A 19,342-nucleotide genomic window follows, 5' to 3' on the forward strand; every position below is an offset into this window, starting at 1 on the left:
TACCTTGAACCCTAAGTACTGGTTACTCAACACCGACTTCAGATCCTGTTCTACCTGACCATGATGGTTCTTAAGAGGAGGATTTTCTTCACCAACTTTCTCAAGAGCTCCCTGTTTTAACTGAGAAATCTTCGTTTTCTAAATTTTTGAGAGAAATGTCTGAGACCATGTCTATTCCTCTTCAAGCTGACTCTAAATGGTCTAAGGAATTTCTGAATGCTTTAGATTATGATCAGCCACCTAAGGAACTCCTCAGGCTCCCTTTTCATGATAATCTAGGGGAGACCTTTTACAAAAATTTGGAAACACCACTTACCATTCCAGTGGCTCCTTGTAAGTTGGACTGTAGGGTAGTCCCTATTCCAGGTTTTAATAAAGCCCAGCTTCCTCACAAGTCTCTCCTGGTTGAATCTACCTTAAAGAAATCCTCGGGAGCTAGTGTGTTCGCCTCTGTCCCTCCTGGCAGAGAGGGCAATACCATGGACTGGTTTGGCAAGAGGCTATTCCAAAATGCTATGTTAGCCAACCGGTCTGGTAACTACACTTTTCATTTCTCTCTCTACATGAAACATCTGGTCAAGCAAGTTGCTATGTTCCAAAAATACCTCCCAGAATGTAAGCTTCCTGCTTTTCAATTTTTCATGGCTGACCTGCTGCAGCTTCGTAAGTATATGGTTTGTTCCATTTATGACACTTTTGAACTCACTTCCCATGTGGCAGCAATGTCAGTTGCCATGAGACATCTCACCTGGCTTCGAGTCTCTGAGCTGGACGTCAATCATCAGGACAGGTTTGCCAATGCTCCTTGTCTGGGGGACGAACTTTTTGGTGCTTCCACTGATACCACTATCCAGAAAATGTCTACGCATGAACCCAGTGTGACATTCTGGTGAAGCTCAAAAAGAAACCTCCTCTTTCTCATCCTTTCAGACCACAATCTTCCTATCAGAGACGGTTTACTGCAAAATCCACAGCTTCTGTTCCGCCTCAGCCAAGGAGACAGAGATAGCAACAACCACGTTAGCAGCAGCAAAAACAACAGGCTGCTCCTCAGAAGGCTCCTCAGCCTTTCAATCTCTCCCTAAGTAAGGGGACTGGAAATTAGCTAATGTCGTTCCTCTGCATAAAAAGGGTTGCAGGGCAGAAGCTGCGAATTATAGACCGGTAAGTCTCACATCAATAGTGTGCAAACTCATGGAAACACTAATTAAAAGCAAATTGGACACGATCTTGAATGAAGGGAATATTCGGGATCCCAGTCAGCATGGATTCACCAAGGGTAGATCCTGCCAATCCAATCTCATCAGCTTCTTTGACTGGGTAACAAGAAAGTTGGACTTGGGAGAGTCTTTGGACGTCGTGTACCTGGACTTCAGTAAAGCTTTTGACAGTGTCCCACACCGCAGGCTGCTAAGCAAGATGGAATCGATGGGGTTAGGAGAGACACTAACTGCATGGGTCAATGATTGGCTGAATGGCAGACTTCAGAGGGTGGTGGTTAATGGTACCCTCTCTAAAACATCGGAGGTGACCAGTGGAGTGCCGCAGGGCTCGGTCCTGGGTCCACTCCTTTTCAACATATTCATAGGGGATCTGACTCAAGGGCTTCAAGGTAAAATAACACTATTCGCCAATGACGCCAAACTATGTAATATAGTAAGTGAATGCAGTTTACAGAATTATATGGCGCAGGACCTGCTTACATTGGAAAGTTGGTCCTCAACCGGGCACCTAGGCTTCAATGCTAAGAAATGTAAGGTCATGCACCTCGGAAGCGGAAATCCATGCAGGACGTACTTCTTGAACGGAGAAACTTTAACTAGGACTTCAGCAGAACGAGATTTAGGAGTAATCATCAGTGCAGACATGAAAACTGCCAATCAAGTGGAGAAGGCTTCATCTAAGGCAAGGCAGATATTGGGTTGTATCAATAGAAGTTTCGTCAGCCGAAAGCCTGAAGTCATGATGCCGTTGTACAGGGCCATGGTGAGACCTCATCTGGAGTACTGTGTGCAATTCTGGAGGCCACATTACAGTAAAGATGTGCGCAGAATTGAATCGGTTCAGCGGACGGCCACCAGGATGATCTTGCGAAGAGAGACTGAACAAATTGCAGCTCTACACTCTCGAGGAACGTAGGGAGAGGGGAGACATGATCGAAACATTTAAGTACCTCAAGGGACGTGTCAAAGTGGAAGATGATATTTTCTTTCTCAAGGGACCCTCGGCCACAAGAGGGCACCCGCTCAAACTCAGGGGCGGAAAATTTCATGGCGACACCAGAAAGTATTTCTTCACAGAGAGAGTGGTTGATCATTGGAACAAGCTTCCAGTGCAGGTGATAGAGGCAGACAGTGTGCCAGACTTTAAGAATAAATGGGATACCCATGTGGGATCCCTACGAGGGTCAAGATAAGGAAATTGGGTCATTAGGGCATAGACAGGGGGTGGGTAAGCAGAGTGGGCAGACTTGATGGGCTGTAGCCCTTTTCTGCCGTCATCTTCTATGTTTCTATGTTTCTGACATGTTCCTTCAGAACATAGCCAACGTCACCATTCTACAGACTTTGCCTCAGCCCATCGGCGACCGTCTTCAATTTTACATAGCTTGCAGGGAGCTCATCACATCAGACCTCTGGGTCCTCAACACCCTTCATCAGGGTTACACTCTCAATTTCTCTACGTGAACTCTCAGGCCTTGAGCATGCGCACATGCTCAAGTCCCAGCACAGGAGGCAGATCTTCGGGCACCAGCAATACATGCTGTCGCCGGTGCGGAGGCTACACTGAAGTAAGAAGAGGGTTCGGGTGGGTTGGGGGACCTCAGGTCGTGGCGGGGGGATGCCCGATGGCTGGGGGGGTGCCGGATCGCGGGGGGGAGGGTTCCGGTTCGCGGGGGGGGGGGCCTTTGGGGGGAGCAATGCCGGTTCTCGTGGGGGGGGTGGAGGGTGGGAACCTATCCTATGGGGAAACTCGCTTTGATAAACGAGCATTTTGGATTACAAGCATGCTCCTGGAACGGATTATGCTTGTAATCCAAGGTACCACTGTACATTACATCCCAATCAGACTGGCTTTAGAACCAATTACTCAACAGAACACTCAATGATAGGTCTTACAACCAACATTCAATACTACCTTGATCATCATAAATCGGTTCTTTTGATTTCACTTGATCTATCGGCAGCATTTGATACCATTGATCACCATTTACTCCTTAAGAGACTATCTGCCATTGGCATTTCAGAACACGTTTTAAATTGGTTTTATTCATATTTTCAGGATAGGTCATCTAAAGTAATTTTCAATGATACATCATCAAGTAACTATACAAACTCATATGGAATTCCCCAAGGTTCAATCCTGTCTCCCCTTCTATTCAATATTTTCCTAGCTCCACTTCTCACATTAAGCCAATCCATAGGTTTTTCCGTATCCAACTTTTACATCCATTAAATACTGCTGACCCTAATGAGATAACGAACATAAATAATAAGTTAAAACAAATTAGTCAATGGTTAAAAGACAATATGCTAGCCCTGAATCCATCTAAATCTTCAATAATGTTCTTGCCATGGAAAAAAGATATTACATTTACATCACAAATTTTTTGGGACAATTTTCCATTACAACAAGTAACAACAACTAAAATATTGGGAATATTATTGGACCACGAGCTATCATACCATGATCAGATCAGTTCCGTAGTTAAAAATTGTTTTTATAAAACTACGTCTCATCAGATCTTTAGCTAAAGTTTTAGAACCTAAAGCTCTTAATGTCTTAATACACTCTTTGATAATCTCCAGGCTGGATTACTGCAATACATTATATCAAGGCATAACTCAGAAAGAAATACGAAGGTTACAAATCATATAAAACACAGCAATAAAAATTATTTTAACTCCAAAAAATATGATCATGTCACTCCACTTTTAAAAGAAGCACATTGGCTGCCGATCTCACACAGAATAACATATAAAATCACGTTACTAACACTTAAAATTCAGAAAACTAATAGTCCAATATTCTTATATCGATATTTAATACCATATTCCCCAGCTAGATCCCTTAGATCAGCAGATCAGTACTTGTTGACCATTCCATCATTGAAAATAATTGGCACTAGAAAAACTACAACTTTCTCTATCTTGGGACCCCAGCTTTGGAATAAACTTCCAATTTTTCTGCGCGCTGAAACTTCCTTAGAAAAATTTAAAAGCAAACTAAAAAGCTATCTTTATAAAGACACATATGAATCTTAGATCAGATAATCTTTTTTGATTTTCCTATTTCTTCTAGATTAAGCCTTTTTTTAAACATTTTTTCCAAACCAAGTTTCATTAAATTTATTTTTTTAATACCCTTCCTGATGTTGTTCCTTTCCCAAATGTTTTTTATTTTTGGTTTTTTTTTTTCTTTTAAAACAAATGTAGTTTATCCTTATATTCCTTATGTATCTTTAATTAACTATGGATAGGTTTGCATGTTTTATTGTCTCAAATGATTTTATTTGTTCCCCCAAATTTTTAATATTGTTATACGCATTGAAAATACTTGATATTGCGTTTAAATCAAAACTACAATAAACTTAAACTTACTCCTGTTACTTCTTAGTACCCAAGAAGACTGGAGGACTGAGACTCATCCTGAATCTCAGAGCTCTCAACAAATTTATAGTCAAAGAGAAATTCAGGATGTTATCTCTCGCCCTGCTTTATCTTCTCAATCAGAACAACTGGGCTATGTTCTCTGGATCTCAAGAAAGCCTATACACATATTCCAATTCTTCCAGCATCCAGGAAGTACCTCTGGTTTCAAATCAATCGATGTCATTACCAGTACAAGGTTCTTCTCTTCGTCTCCCAGAGTCTTCACAAAGTGCCCGATTGTAGTGCCGCATCTCTCAATTTGCACGACCTTCAAGTCTCTCCTTATCTGGATGACTGGATGATCAAAGCTGTGTCGTCTCAGGAAGTGGTCCAAGCAACATCTCAGACCATTTCTTTTCTTCAGGTTCTAGGATTCGAAGTCAACTTCCCCAAATCACATCTCATTCCGACTCGTCTGCAATTTATTGGTGCCATCCTAGATATCACCCTCATGAGAGCCTTTCTTCCTCCAGATAGCCATCAAGCATAGAGAAAGTGGAGAGAGACAGATTCTTCAAACTTTTGAAAACTACAAGAACGAGAGGGCATTTGGAAAAATTAAGAGGGGACAGATTCAGAAGCAATACTAGGAAGTTCTTCTTCACCCAAAGGGTGGTGGACACCTGGAATGCACTTCCAGAGGATGTAGTCAGTAGAAGAAAGAAGGTGTTGATGCCCCTGTACAGGTCATTGGTGAGGCCCCACTTGGAGTATTGTGTTCAGTTTTGGAGACCGTATCTGGCGAAAGACGTAAGAAGACTTGAGGCGGTCCAGAGGAGGGCGACGAAAATGATAGGAGGCTTGCACCAGAAGACATATGAGGAGAGACTGGAAGCCCTGAATATGTATACCCTAGAGGAAAGGAGAGACAGGGGAGATATGATTCAGACGTTCAAATACTTAAAGGGTATTAACGTAGAACAAAATCTTTTCCAGAGAAAGGAAAATGGTAAAACCAGAGGACATAATTTGAGGTTGAGGGGTGGTAGATTCAGGGGCAATGTTAGGAAATTCTACTTTACGGAGAGGGTGGTGGATGCCTGGAATGCGCTCCCGAGAGAGGTGGTGGAGAGTAAAACTGTGACTGAGTTCAAAGAAGCGTGGGATGAACACAGAAGTTTTAGAATCAGAAAATAATATTAAAGATTGAACTAGGCCAGTTACTGGGCAGACTTGTACGGTCTGTGTCTGTGTATGGCTGTTTGGAGGAGGATGGGCAGGGGAGGGCTTCAATGGCTGGGAGGGTGTAGATGGGCTGGAGTAAGTCTTAACAGAGATTTCGGCAGTTGGAACCCAAGCACAGTACCGGGTAAAGCTTTGGATTCTCGCCCAGAAATAGCTAAGAAGAAAAAAAAAAAAAAAAAATTTTTTAAATTGAATCAGGTTGGGCAGACTGGATGGACCATTCGGGTCTTTATCTGCCGTCATCTACTATGTTACTATGTTACTATGTGATAGAACAGAGTACGGTATTGGGGTTCAAGAAGGGATTATATGATTTCCTGAAGGAAAAGGGGATAGAAGAGTATAGATAGAGGATTACTATACAGGTCCTGGACCTGTATGGGCCGCCGCGTGAGTGGACTGCTGGGCATGATGGACCTCTGGTCTGACCCAGCAGAGGCACTGCTTATGTTCTTATGTTCTCTCATATGTCTGTGTGAGCAACTGCTTCCTCTCCAATATATCTCTGCCAGACACATGATGGTTCTTCTAGGCCACACTCCTCAATGGACCCTTGCTTCTCAGTGGTCTGATCATCTCTCACAACATATATCTGTGACATCATCTCTTCTGCAGTCGCTTTAATGGTGGATGACCTCCTCCAATCTATCCAGAGCTCTCCTTTTCCATTTACCCCCTTATCACAAGGTCATCATGACAGACGCATCCCCTTATGCCTGGGGGGCTTATATGGACAATCTTCAGACTCAGGGTCTTTTGACCGCCAGGGAATGGAAATTTCACATCAATTTCCTGGTGCTCAGAGCGATGTTTTATGCCCTCAAGGCTTTTCATCATCTACTCTGCCCTCAAGTCCTCCTTCTTCACACAATCAAAGAGCAATGTACTACATAAACAAGCAAGGAGGCATGGGCTCTCTCCTGTTATGCCAGGAAGCCCAAAAAATCTGGACTTGGGCAACGGCTCACAACCTGTTCTTGAAGGCTATCTATATTCAAGGGAAGAATAATTCCCTAGCAGACAATCTCAGCAGAATTCTTCAGCCTCACAAATGGATTCTCAACTCTGCAACTCTCCAGTCCATTTTTGCTCAATGGGGCACTCCGCAAGTAGACTTGCTTGCGGCCTCCCTCAAATCACCAGTTGCCCCAGTTACTCTTCTCTCCGTTTTTTGTTTTTTTTTTTAATTCTTTATTTTCATTTTATAGTATTGACATAATATTAGTCAAAACAAAGAAAGTAATACAACTCCAGTTCAAACTTTAAAATGAGACCATAATCAATAAAGAAAATATACATTAGAAATACAAAGACAAAGCAAAAAGTTTTCCTTTCTCATACGGCAAAAACATTAGACCCAAATATAAATTTTACTGGTTTGTATCATTAGACCTCAATTAAGAGGGGAGTAAGCTTTACAATGGCTGAAATCTTTATCAAATAATACAAAGAAAATAAAAGATGGTAGCGACTGAAATTCTCTCAAGAATTTAAATTTGTTCTTTAGCAGAAATAAATTTTGTCAGTTGCTGAGGTTCAAAGAAAATAAATCTGTTCCCTTCATAGGTCATTACACATTTACAGGGGAATCTGAGTACAAACGTCGCACCTAACTGCAGAACCCTTGGTCTCAAAATGAGAAATTGTTTTCTTCTCTTTTGGGTCATTCGTGACACGTCTGGATACATGCTCACTATTTTAGTCATAAATGGTACATCTTTAAACTTAAAAAACATTTTAAGCATCCATTCCCTGTCAGCATCAATAGCAAATTGTACATGTAGCGTAGCAGTTGCAGGTATCTCTTCCCCTGACCTCTCAAGGAAATTTGTCAAATCCAAACTATCAGCAGACAAATTCTGCTGGTTTGGTTTTTGAACAGATACTCTGGTAGGTAAATAATATATTTTAGTGAGAGGCGGATAGGAGGTTTCGGGAACTTTCAAAACTTCTTTCAAATACTTTTTAAATGTATCCTGCGCTGAGATAAGTGGTAATTTTGGAAAGTTAATAATCCAAAGATTACTTCTTCTAGTCATATTTTCCAACATTTCCACCTTAAAATTAAGGTTTCCACTATCTCTTACCCAGACCAAAGCCTGGGACTCCACTGTTTTTATTCTAGTTTCATGTCCATCCACTTTATTTTCAACGCTGGATATCCTATTTTTCATTTCCAAATTTTCAGACACAACAGAGGTATAGCGTGTGGTAAGTTGCTGCATTTGGGTTCCCAAAGAGATTTGCAAACTAGATATTGCTTCCCAAATTGTCTCCATGTTGAAAACCTTGGGTCTCTGCATTGAACATAAGAACATAAGAACTGCCATCTCCGGATCAGACCTTCGGTCCATCAAGTCCGGCGATCCGCACACGCGGAGGCCCTGCCAGGTGTACACCTGTCGTAATTTATAGTCCACCATATCCTTATATGCCTCTCTTAAGGAGATATGCATCTAGTTTGCTCTTGAAGCCTAGGACGGTCGATTCCGCAATAATCTCATCTGGGAGGGCATTCCAGGTGTCAACCACTCTCTGAGTGAAGCAGAACTTCCTGACATTAGTCCTGAACCTGTCCCCCCTTAGCTTCATTACATGTCCTCTAGTCCGTGTCAAATTGGACAATGTAAATAATCTTCTCTGCTCTATTTTGTCAATTCCTTTCAGTATTTTGAAGGTCTCGATCATATCCCCATGCAGTCTCCTTTTCTCAAGGGAGAACAATCCTAGTATTATAAGTCTGTCCTCGTATTCCAGTTTCTCCATACCCTTCACCAGTTTTGTTGCTCGTCTCTGCACCCTCTCCAGCAGTTTTATATCCTTCTTTAGGTAGAGAGACCAATGTTGGACGCAGTATTCCAAGTGTGGTCTGACCATTGCCCTATAAAGCGGCATTATAACTTTCTCCGATCTACTCGAGATTCCTTTCTTTATCATGCCCAACATTCTATTTGCCTTCTTTGCCGCTGCCGCGCATTGTGCCGACGGCTTCAGGGTCCTATCTATCAGTACAACTATCAGTATTGGTATCAGTTCAACACCTCGGAGGACTTTGCTCTTCCATCGACTGATCAAACGCCCCCGGGCGACTCGGAGGACTCCGCTCTTCCGGGGTTAGTGATGTTGCCTCGAGGGACAGCTGTAACGCTTCAGCCAGCGTGTCTCTCCCAGCCGAGAAATCCTCCGGCTGTGTTGGCGTCCCTCGCTGAAGAAAAGCGTCCATCGGGCCCGAAGCTGCTGGCAAAGATTCATCGGGAAAAACCCGAAGTTTAGATTTTCTTTTCACCATTTCAAAGGTAAGAGCAGCCCGGGAACATATGTGGCATCTAACTCCAGCTACCCGCGGCCATCTTCCTTAAGCCACTCCTCTCCGTTTGGAAGCAGATGCATTCCCTCCAATCCCTCTCATGTTGAGAACTCTGTTCAAGCTCAAGCTAGAAGCAGCCACTATGATTCTCATTGCTCCACGGTGGCCCAGGTAACATTGGTTCTCCCTTCAACTTCAGCTCAGCTCCAGGGAGCTCATACCTCTTCCAGTATTTCCTACTCTGCTTACTCAGAATCAGGAGTCACTTCTACATCCCAACCTGCATCTCTCAGGCTGAGTTCTTCTGAATTACATCTTTCCAGCCTGTACATCACATTATTGATGCCTCCAGGAAACTAGCTTCTCAACAATGTTACCAACAAAAGTGGACAAGGTTTTCTTCCTGGTGTCTTCTTCATCATCACGACCCAACTTCCTTGGCAGTGGAATTGGTGTTAGATTGTCTACTTTCTCTGTTGGACTCTGGACTTAAATCTACATCCATAAGAACATAAGAATTGCCGCTGCTGGGTCAGACCACTGGTCCATCGTGCCCAGCAGTCTGCTCACGTGGCGGCCCCCAGGTCAAAGACCAGTGCTCTAAAATGAGTCCAGCCTCACCTGTGTACATCCCAGTTTAGCAGGAACTTGTCCAGCTTAGATAAATTGTGAACCCACCGGGACAGATAGGGAAAATGCTTGAGTACGCGATTGTAAAACCACTTAGATAACCTTGATAGGTGGTATATAAAATCCTAAACTTGAAACTCTGGAGGGTGTTTTCCCCTACAACAGACTTCGAAAGAGCATTCCAGCTCTCCACTACTCTCCAGGTGAAGAAGAACTTCCTTACGTTTGTACGGAATCTATCCCCTTTCAACTTTAGAGAGTGCTCTCTCATTCTCCATACCTTGGAGAGTGTGAACAGTCTGTCTTTATCTACTAAGTCTATTCTCTTCAGTATTTTGAATGTTTTGATCATGTCTCCTCTCTGTCTCCTCTTTTCAAGGGAGAAGAGGCCCAGTTTCTCTAATCTCTCACTACGGCAACTCCTCCAGCCCCTTAACAATTTTAGTCGCTCTTCTCTGGACCCTTTCGAGTAGTACTGTGTCTTTCTTCATGTACGGCAACCAGTGCTGGATGCAGTACTCCAGGTGAGGATGCACCATGGCCCGGTACAATGGCATGATAACCTTCTCCGATCGGTTTATGATCCCCTTCTTTATCATTCCTAGCATTCTGTTTGCCCTTTTTGCCGCCGCAGCACATTGTGCAGATGGCTTCATCAACTTGTCGATCAGAACTCCCAAGTCTCTTTCCTGGGAGGTCTCTCCAAGTACCGCCCCGGACATCCTGTATTCGTGCATCCATTAGAGTCCATCTCAGTGCTATTACTGCTTATCACATACCAATAGAGAGAAAGCCAATTAATGCTCATCCTTTGGTCTCCAGGTTTATGAAGGGACTTTTCAATGTCAAACCACCTCTCAAGCCTCCACCTGTCATCTGGGACCTTAATGTGGGTTTTTCCAGTTTGATGAAACCACCATTTGAACCAATGGCCACAGCTCATCTCAAGTTTCTCACCTGGTTAGTGGTCTTTCTTATTGCTCTCACCTCTGCCAGGAGGGTCAGTGAGTTACAAGCATTAGTGGCAGATCCACCTTCACAGTTTTTCATCATGACAAGGTGGTTCTGCACATGCATCCAAAGTTTCTACCAAAAGTTGTTACTGAATTTCATCTTAATCAGTCAATTGTTCTACCGGCGTTTTTTTTCTAAGCCTCATTCTCAAGCTGGAGAAACCGCTTTACATACTTTGGACTGTAAACAGGCTTTAGCCTATTACATTGACCGGACAAAGCCACATCGAACACCTCCCCAACTATTCATCCCATTTGATACAAACAATTTGGGCATCCTGTTTCCCAAGAGAACGATTTCCAACTAGCTGGCTGCCTGTATCTCATTCTGTTATGCTCAAACTGGACTAGCACTGGAGAGTCGTGTCACAGCCCATCAAATTAGAGCTATGGCAGCTTCTGTGGCTTTCCTCAGATCTACTCCCATTGAGGAAATCTGTAAAGCTGCCACCTGGTCCTCAGTTCATACCCTCACTTCTTACTACTGTCTGGTCAAAAACAGATGAAAACTGGAAAAAGTACAAGCAGCATCAAAACAGGTGCCATCAGGCGGTGAGAGGGGCCAAAAGAGACTACGAGAAAAAAAATAGCCAAGGAGGTGAAAAACTTCAAGCCATTCTTTCGATATATTAAGGAAAAACGACCTGCGAAGGAAGCGGTGGGGCTGTTGGATGACCATGGAAGAAAGGGAGTGCTAAAGGAGGACAAAGCCATCGCCGACAAACTGAACGCGTTTTTTGCGTCTGAATTTGCTGAAGAGGTAATCCACAACATACCGGAAGCCGACCGGCTATACGCAGGAAACGAAGATGGGAAATTGATTGGGTTGACGTTCAGTCTAGAAGTGGTATGCAGGCAGATTGATAGGCTTAAAAACAATAAATTCCCGGGACTGGATGGCATCCATCCGAGGGTCATCAAGGAACTGAAAGGGGCTAAAGCTGAACTGTTTCAACTATTAGTCAATCTGTCAATCAAATCGGGAAGGATTCCAGAAGACTGGAAGGTAGCGAATGTTACGCCAATCTTCAAGAAAGGTTCGAGGGGAAATCCGGGAAACTACAGACCGGTGAGTCTGACCTTGGTACCGGGAAAGATGATAGAGGCGCTAATAATGGATCGCATCATTGATCACCTTGATGGACATGATCTGATGAGGACCAGCCAGCACGGCTTCAGCAAAGGAAGATCTTGCTTGATGAACTTGCTGCACTTCTTCAAGGGAGTAAACAGGCAGATAGACAAGGGTGACCTGGTCGACACTGTACATCTGGATTTTCAGAAGGCGTTCGACAAGGTCTCGCATGAACAACTGCTTCGAAAAATTGCGAGTCATGGAATCGAAGGTGAAATACTCATGTGGATTAAAAATTGGTTGATGGATAGGAAACAGAGAGTGGGGGTAAATGGACAATACTCAGACTGGAAAAGCATCATGAGTGGAGTGCCGCAGGGTTCGATGCTTGGATCCGTGCTCTTCAACATCAAGTTTCAAGTTTATTCATATATTTGATTAAACGCTTATCCTAGGATACTAAGCGTTGTACAATGATAATAAAAACTTTTATAGACAAACAAATAAGTCAGACAGTTTTCTTACTTAACTATTAAGACCTTAGTGGTACAGTGGGAGAGGAGGGAGGGGAGAACTACAATATTTATCAAAGAAAGATACATAAAAGGAAAGTACATTAGGGAAGGGAAAAGTTAACAAATTTGCTGGACTAAATCAAATAGTCAATTATAGGCATCTTTAAAAAGAAAACATTTTAGATTGCTTTTGAACTTCTGTATATTTTGTTCGGATCTTATATAAATAGGAAGAGAATTTTTATTTATAAACGACCTGGAAATTGGAACCATGAGTGAGGTGATTAAATTTGCAAACGATACAAAGTTATTCAGAGTAGTGAAGACACAGGATTGCGAAGACCTGCAACATGATATAAACACGTTTGAGAAATGGGCTGCGACATGGCAAATGAGGTTTAACATGGATAAGTGTAAGGCGATGCATGTCGGTAACAAGAATCTTATACACGAGTTCAGGATGTCTGGTGCAGTACTTGGACAGACCCCCCCAGGAAACAGACTTGGGAGTACTGGTTGACACGTCGATAAAGCCGTCCGCGCAATGTGTGGCGGCGGCAAAAAGGGCGAACAGAATGCTAGGAATGATTAAGAAAGGGATCACAAACATATCGGAGAAGGTTATCATGCCGCTGTACCGGGCCATGGTACGCCCCCACCTGGAATACTGTGTTGAGCACTGGTCGCCATACTTAAAGAAGGACACGGTACTATTCTAAAAGGTCCAGAGAAGAGCGACTAAAATGGTTAAGGGGCTGGAGGAGTTGCCATACAGTGAGAGATTAGAGAAACTGGGCCTCTTCTCCCTTGAAAAGAGGAGACTGAGAGGAGACATGATGGAAACATTCAAGATAACAAAGGGAATAGACTTAGTAGATAAAGACAGGTTGTTCACCCTCTCCAAGGTAGGGAGAACGAGAGGGCACTCTCTAAAGTTGAAAGGGGATAGATTCCGTAAGTAAGGAAGTTCTTCAACCAGAGAGTGGTGGAAAACTGGAACGCTCTTCAGGGATTCAAGACAAAGTTAGACAAGTTCCTGCTGAACCAGAAAGGACACAGGTAAGGCTAGACTTAGTCACGGCACTGATCTTTGACCGCGGGAGCGGACTGCTGGGAACGATGGACCACTGGTCTGACCCAGCAGTGGCAATTCTTATGTTCTTATGAGTCTTTCTCCAGATGGGATGGGCACTTCGGCCAATCTGTATTATAAACTTTATTTTCCTAAAGGCCAACACTCCCAGCATCCTATGTCTGTTAGCTTGGAAGTCACCCATACTTGAGAATATGCTGCTTGCTTGTCCTGGGATAAAGAACAGTTACTTACTGTACAGGTGTTATCCAGGACAGCAGGCAGATATTCTCACAACCCACCCACCTCTCCGGGTATGCACTTTTAAAGTGGTCCGTACTGGGGCTTCGGTGATGTTACTCATACGTGAGAATACCTACCTGCTGTTCCTGGAAAATACCTGTTGCAGTAAGTAACTGTGCTATCTCTCTGCATGCTCTGAACAGGGCAGGTGTGTCCCATGCAAACTGTTTCTTAGCATCTAAAAACAAACAGCTGAGATGGCTTGTAAAGCACCCATGCCTGTTTGATTAGATTGTAAGCTCTACTGAGCAGGGACTCTCTCTCAAATGGTTTAATGTACAGTGCTTTGTACGTCTAGCAGCACTACAGATATGATAAGCAGGCTCAAAAGACGTAATATTCAATGTTCGCTTTTAGGATTAATATGCAGTATGCTGGCTTTGGGAGTCTGAATGTGCAGCTCAGGACAAACGCATTGTTGCTTCTCCTTTTTCTGGCATTGCACTGCTCCTAGGGTCTCACTTTTTTTTGGTTTTTTTTCTTTGGGGAGGGATTTCCATCTGCCTGTCTATTATTCTTCACTAGCTCCGATTGTGTGTCGTCCTTGCTTAGGGATCTGCAAGAGGTGTCCTGGGTTTCTAGGGCCTGGTCTAATATTTACAGCACTGCCTTTTCATAGGTGATGGTATCATAATGTTGTCATATTGGTTCTTGCGTCTTTTTGCAGGATTTGTGCTGTTCTAGAGAAAGTTGCTGTCAGAGTGTGCCACTGTTCTTAATTATTTCTTTGTGGTGGCTTGTTAAGGAAAAGGTCTTATCTCCATTGTTCAGAAATGGCAAGTGCGTGTTACAGAGCTGGAAATGCAAGCTGTCAGTTGAGATTCTGTCCAATGCCACATGGTAGCGGTTCTCAACCTGTGGCCCGTGGAATTCAGAGAATCTGCAGGACACAGAAAAGAGAAAACAGTCCATCTGCCCTACTTGAGCAGAATAGAGAGGTTGCTACAGAGGCAGGATCAGAAGAAACAGCAGTGGAAGCTGGAAGGAGGAAACGGCCACAGAGCAGCAGGTGAGGAGAGGAAGAGACTGATGAGGTCTGGTGCCATGGGACCATGGGCAAACATATGTGCCTTTTCCTCCACCCCCTGCCAGCCAAGGTGCTTCAATGGAGCTATTGTTAAGGTCACACTACAGATGGCTCTGCTGCTTCCATACCATCTTTCCAGAAAAGGGAAAACAATTAAACTAGAGGTTGCAGGGAGGTAGACTTAGGAGTAATGTCATGGAGGGTGGTTGATGGCCCTCCTGGGTGGAGACAAAATCAGTGATGGGATGAACACAAATTAGAAAATTAAAAAGTATAAAACAGCAAAATGTCAACAGTTGCATGTGTCAAGTGACGCTTAAATGGAAACTCCATCCGTGAAGAACTAAGGTTAGTGCCAGGCAGACTTGTATGGTCCGTGTCCTGCAAATGACAAGATGGATCTACTTGCAGGCAGACCTTAGGAAATTGGAAGACTGGGTGCCCAAGTGGCAGAGGAAATTTAATGTGGACAAATGCAAAGTGATGCACATTGGGAAGAATAACTCAAATCACAGTTACCAGATGCTAGGGTCCACCTTGGGGATTAGCGCCCAAGAAAATAATCTAATCTAAATCTTGGATTTATATACCATGTCATCTCCCCAAAAGGAGTTTGACTCGGCTCACATAAAAGTCGATAATCAAAGTGAAAGTAGTTAGATTAGAGAAGAAATAATTTATTAATGAAGACCCTCATCAGACATCCTAGAAAGAAGATAACTAAATTTTCCTTAGAACAATTTTCTAAGAACAGCTGAAATAACAGTGTTTTCATAGATTTACGGAAAATCTGGAAAGAGAGAAGAGTTCTAACACAAGAGGGAATCCCATTCCAAATCATTGTAAAAGTATAAGAGAAAGATTGAGTAATATTACCAATAGATTTTATTCCTTTTAAAGATGGAAAGGACAGTTTAAATTTCTGAGAGTTTCTTGAATCAGATGAAACCTTCCGCCCAATATGTGGTGATGGCCTACAAAGCAATCAGAATACTAGGAATTATTTAAAAAGGGATGGTTAACCACAATAAGAATGTTATAATGCCCCTATATTGCTACATGGTGCAAACTCATCTGGAGTGTTGCGTTCAATTCTGCTCTCCTTATCTCAAGAAGGATATAGTGGTGCTAGAAAGGGTTCAAAGAAGAGCGACCAAGTTGATAAAGGGGATGGAACTCCTCTTATTTTAGGAAAGACTAAAATGGTTAGGGCTCTTCAGCTTGGAAAAGAGACGGCTGAGGGGAGATATGATTGAAGTCTACAAAATCCTGAGTTGAGTAGAACGGGTGCAAGTGGATCGATTTTTCACTCCGTTAAAAATTACAGAGACTATGGGACACTTGATGAAGTTACAGGGAAATACTTTTAAAACCAATAGGAGGAAATTTTTTTTCATTCAGAGAATAGTTAAGCTGTTGAATGCATTGCCAGAGGTTGTGGTAAAAGCAGATAACATAGCTGGTTTTAAGAAGGGTTTGGACAAGTTCCTGGAGGAAAAGTCCATAGTCTGTTATTGAGGAAGACATGGGGGGAAACACTGCTTACCCTGGATCGGTAGCATGGAATATTGCTACTCCTTGGGTTTTGGCCAGGTACTGGTGACCTGGATTGGCCACTGTGAGAACGGGCTACTGGGCTTGATGGACCATTGGTCTGATCCAGTAAGGCCATTCTTATGTTCTTAAGAAGGGGTATCATTAGACGCTCCTCTGAAGCAACTGTTCTAATGTTGCCCTGAGCCTGGCTTTGTTTCCCCCCCCCCCCCCCCACTACATGCACTTGAGAACATTTTTTTTTTTTTAGTATGCTGTGGGATACTAAATGACTACATTTAAATACAGTCTGTGCCAATAGTTCAAGCGCTAGAGCCCTGGGTGGCACATGAATGCCGGCACTAATCACCTTTAGCACGGGTGTTAGGTTTTGAGCATTGGCCCATCAGAGAACGAGAGAGCACCTTGCAGTTCAACATTAGTGCAGGCCCCCGTGCTGCTGAAGAAAATGGACTAGCTGTCCAAACCTTAAAAGAAAGTCTAGGGCAGGGATGTCAAAATGCCTCCTCGAGGGCCACAATCCAGTCAGGTTTTCAAGATTTCCCCCATGAATATGCATGAGATCTATTTGCATGCACTGCTTTCATTGTATGCTAATATATCTCATGCATATTCACTGGAGAAATCCTGAAAACCCGACTGGATTGCGGCCCTCGAAGAGGGACTTTGACATCCCTGGTCTAGGGGGAGATTAAAAACGGGAGGGGAGAGGAAAGCCAGGCCTGGACTGACTCTCAAGCAAGACTAGACGGTCACCTGGGGCAGCTGCAGTCAAAGGAAACCAACCAGAACTGAGAGAACCACAGCAAATGCTTTAACCTGACAAAGTCTAATATTTACAGGCGAGACAGCCAGGTATATGTTTTTTGAAGGATGATTATGACTGTATGATTTAATTATCAAATTCTCCGATGGGGAGTTAATTGTCCAGGGTCCTGAAACTCAATGGGGGTGGGGGGTCTGCTCCTTAAAGAAGGGATGGTCCCAGGTCCTGACACTGCTTCCTGCTTGAAAAAAAGTGAAGATCTCTGCCATACGGCGTAACTGTATCACGTACAGCCACTATAAGCATATTTTCTTACTCCTGCCTCTGTCTTTTCAATCTATATGCTCCGTTTTCTTACACCCTGTGCTGTTCAAATGTTTTACCATGCATTGTGTCAACATTGTAATGTAGCAGACTATGCCATACTTTGTTTGTAATGGAGTGAATCCTAAAAAAAATAAATAAAAACAGCAAGTAAGCATTTACCTGGCAATATCCAAAAGAGTAAAGCTCATCCTAGAAATGGATTTTCCCAAATCTTTTTTAAACCCTGCTGAGAACTGCTTCTACCACACATTCTGGCAACCACTCCAGAGCTTAATTACATTGGGTGAGGAAATATTATCTCCTATTTCTTTGTAATGTACTACTTAGCAGCTTCATTGCAAGCCCCTGACTCTGCACACAACACTCAACACTAACAATATACAAATGATATGTTGCACAATGTTAATGTTGAACTTTAGAAGTTGAAGGGGGAGCAACATGCCTGCCAGAAGACCCAGTCAACAGGGAACAGCTGTGGTCTCAGGCAGCCAGTAAATCAGTCAAAATATACACATGAGAGAGTCCCAAGACCAGCAAGATGCAGAGCTACTGTTTTCTGGTACAGGCAACCTCCTGCATCGAGAGCAGAGTGTAAGAGGTATTTTTCTGTAAATTGACTGCCTCCATCCATAGAAGCCAGCTCTGTGGCTGCTATGGGTTACAGTTGCCATATAGCTTCAGAAAATAAGGGGACAGTTTGAGACACCTAGATTTTACTTCCATTGCTTTCCCTGGAGGCAAAACCCATATGCTTGGAACAAACTGCCCAAATCCCTACGGCAAGGCCCGTTTAAAATCCCACCTCTCTGAGAGTGCTTTCAACTCCTAACTCCTCTCACCTTGGGTTCCGCATCCCTCTCTGTCATGTCTGTCTGTCCAAGTTATGCCAAACAGAAGAGCCCTAGACAGCTTAAAGCAGTGGTATTCAACCCAGTCCTCAGGGACCATCTGGCCAGTCGGGTTTTCAAAGTCTCTGTTATCCATATTCATTGTGGATATCCTGAAAACCCGACTGGCCAGGTGGTCCCTGAGGACTTTAAATAAATAAATAGTTCTCAAATTTAATTTTTTGTTGGTTTTGCAATTTTATAATTTCAATTTAAATGTGCCGCAAAAAACATTTGCTCCTTTAGTATGCCAGAGCTAAAACAGTTTGAGAGACAGTGCCCCACTCAGCTTTTCCTCCTAGTGAAGTCCTCCCATCTCCTGTATCATTTTTCTCATCTTATGGGCTAGATCAGGGGTGGGCAACTCCAGTCCTTGAGGGCCGGAATCCAGTCGGGTTTTCAGGATTTCCCCAATGAATATGCATTGAAAGCAGCGCATGCAAATAGATCTCATGCATATTCATTGATGAAATTCTGAAAACCCGACTGGATTACGGCCATCGATCAAGTCCCGACCTGGACCCGATTCATTAACCTGCCTCCTGATCCAATTCCAATCCATGCATGCAAATGAGGGGGAATGGCAGGCAGCGATTCCCTAAAAAAAGAGGAACACCGACTAGGCTGGCCGATCCCAAAACAAGCACCGTCCCTGCCGACTCTCCTGCCCCACCATTGCTTTGAGGGAAAGTGAATCATTTGCTCTGCCCCGGTTTTTCGCCCTTCCCTGCAGCGGGAGCCCGTGGTTTTAACTCGCGAGTAAAAAATAAAATTTAAAAAACATGGACATCAAATACATGCACAGACCATCTACAAGCGATCCGTGTAGTCGGTGGGGGGCATTCTTCCGATACAGGTCCGTTGTGAATCAGTCGGCCTGCGTCGGATCGGACGTTGAGCAATCTTTTGCTTTGCCAGGGTGGAATAGCCTTAATTGCTTTTTGCACCCCAATCAGTGGGACACCATGGTGCCTGTTCCTGAATGCAACACTAGCCCGATTCTAGCCACCCATAACAGTTACCAGATCC

The 19,342-nt window shown here is 43.5% G+C and overlaps 1 protein-coding gene across 5 annotated transcripts in view; it reads right to left on the reverse strand.

Annotated features, from left to right (window-relative positions):
• VRTN (vertebrae development associated) overlaps positions 1-19,342 on the reverse strand; it is a 37,832-nt gene that overhangs the window by 17,091 nt on the left and 1,399 nt on the right. The window contains exon 1 of one of the 5 annotated variants that reach the window (XM_033950952.1): positions 19,121-19,258. The exons of 3 other annotated variants lie outside the window; for them this stretch is intronic. Coding sequence is in view for 1 of the 2 variants with exons in the window: in XM_033950950.1 (XP_033806841.1) it covers positions 18,266-18,279 (14 nt within the window). In the remaining variant the exon portion in view is untranslated. Of the gene's footprint in view, positions 1-18,265; positions 18,333-19,120; positions 19,259-19,342 lie in introns of those variants that run through there. One more of the 5 variants, XM_033950950.1, reaches the window with a different exon arrangement.

This window comes from Geotrypetes seraphini, chromosome 7 (assembly GCF_902459505.1).
Source record: "Geotrypetes seraphini chromosome 7, aGeoSer1.1, whole genome shotgun sequence".
Classification (NCBI taxonomy): Eukaryota; Metazoa; Chordata; class Amphibia; order Gymnophiona; family Dermophiidae; genus Geotrypetes; species Geotrypetes seraphini.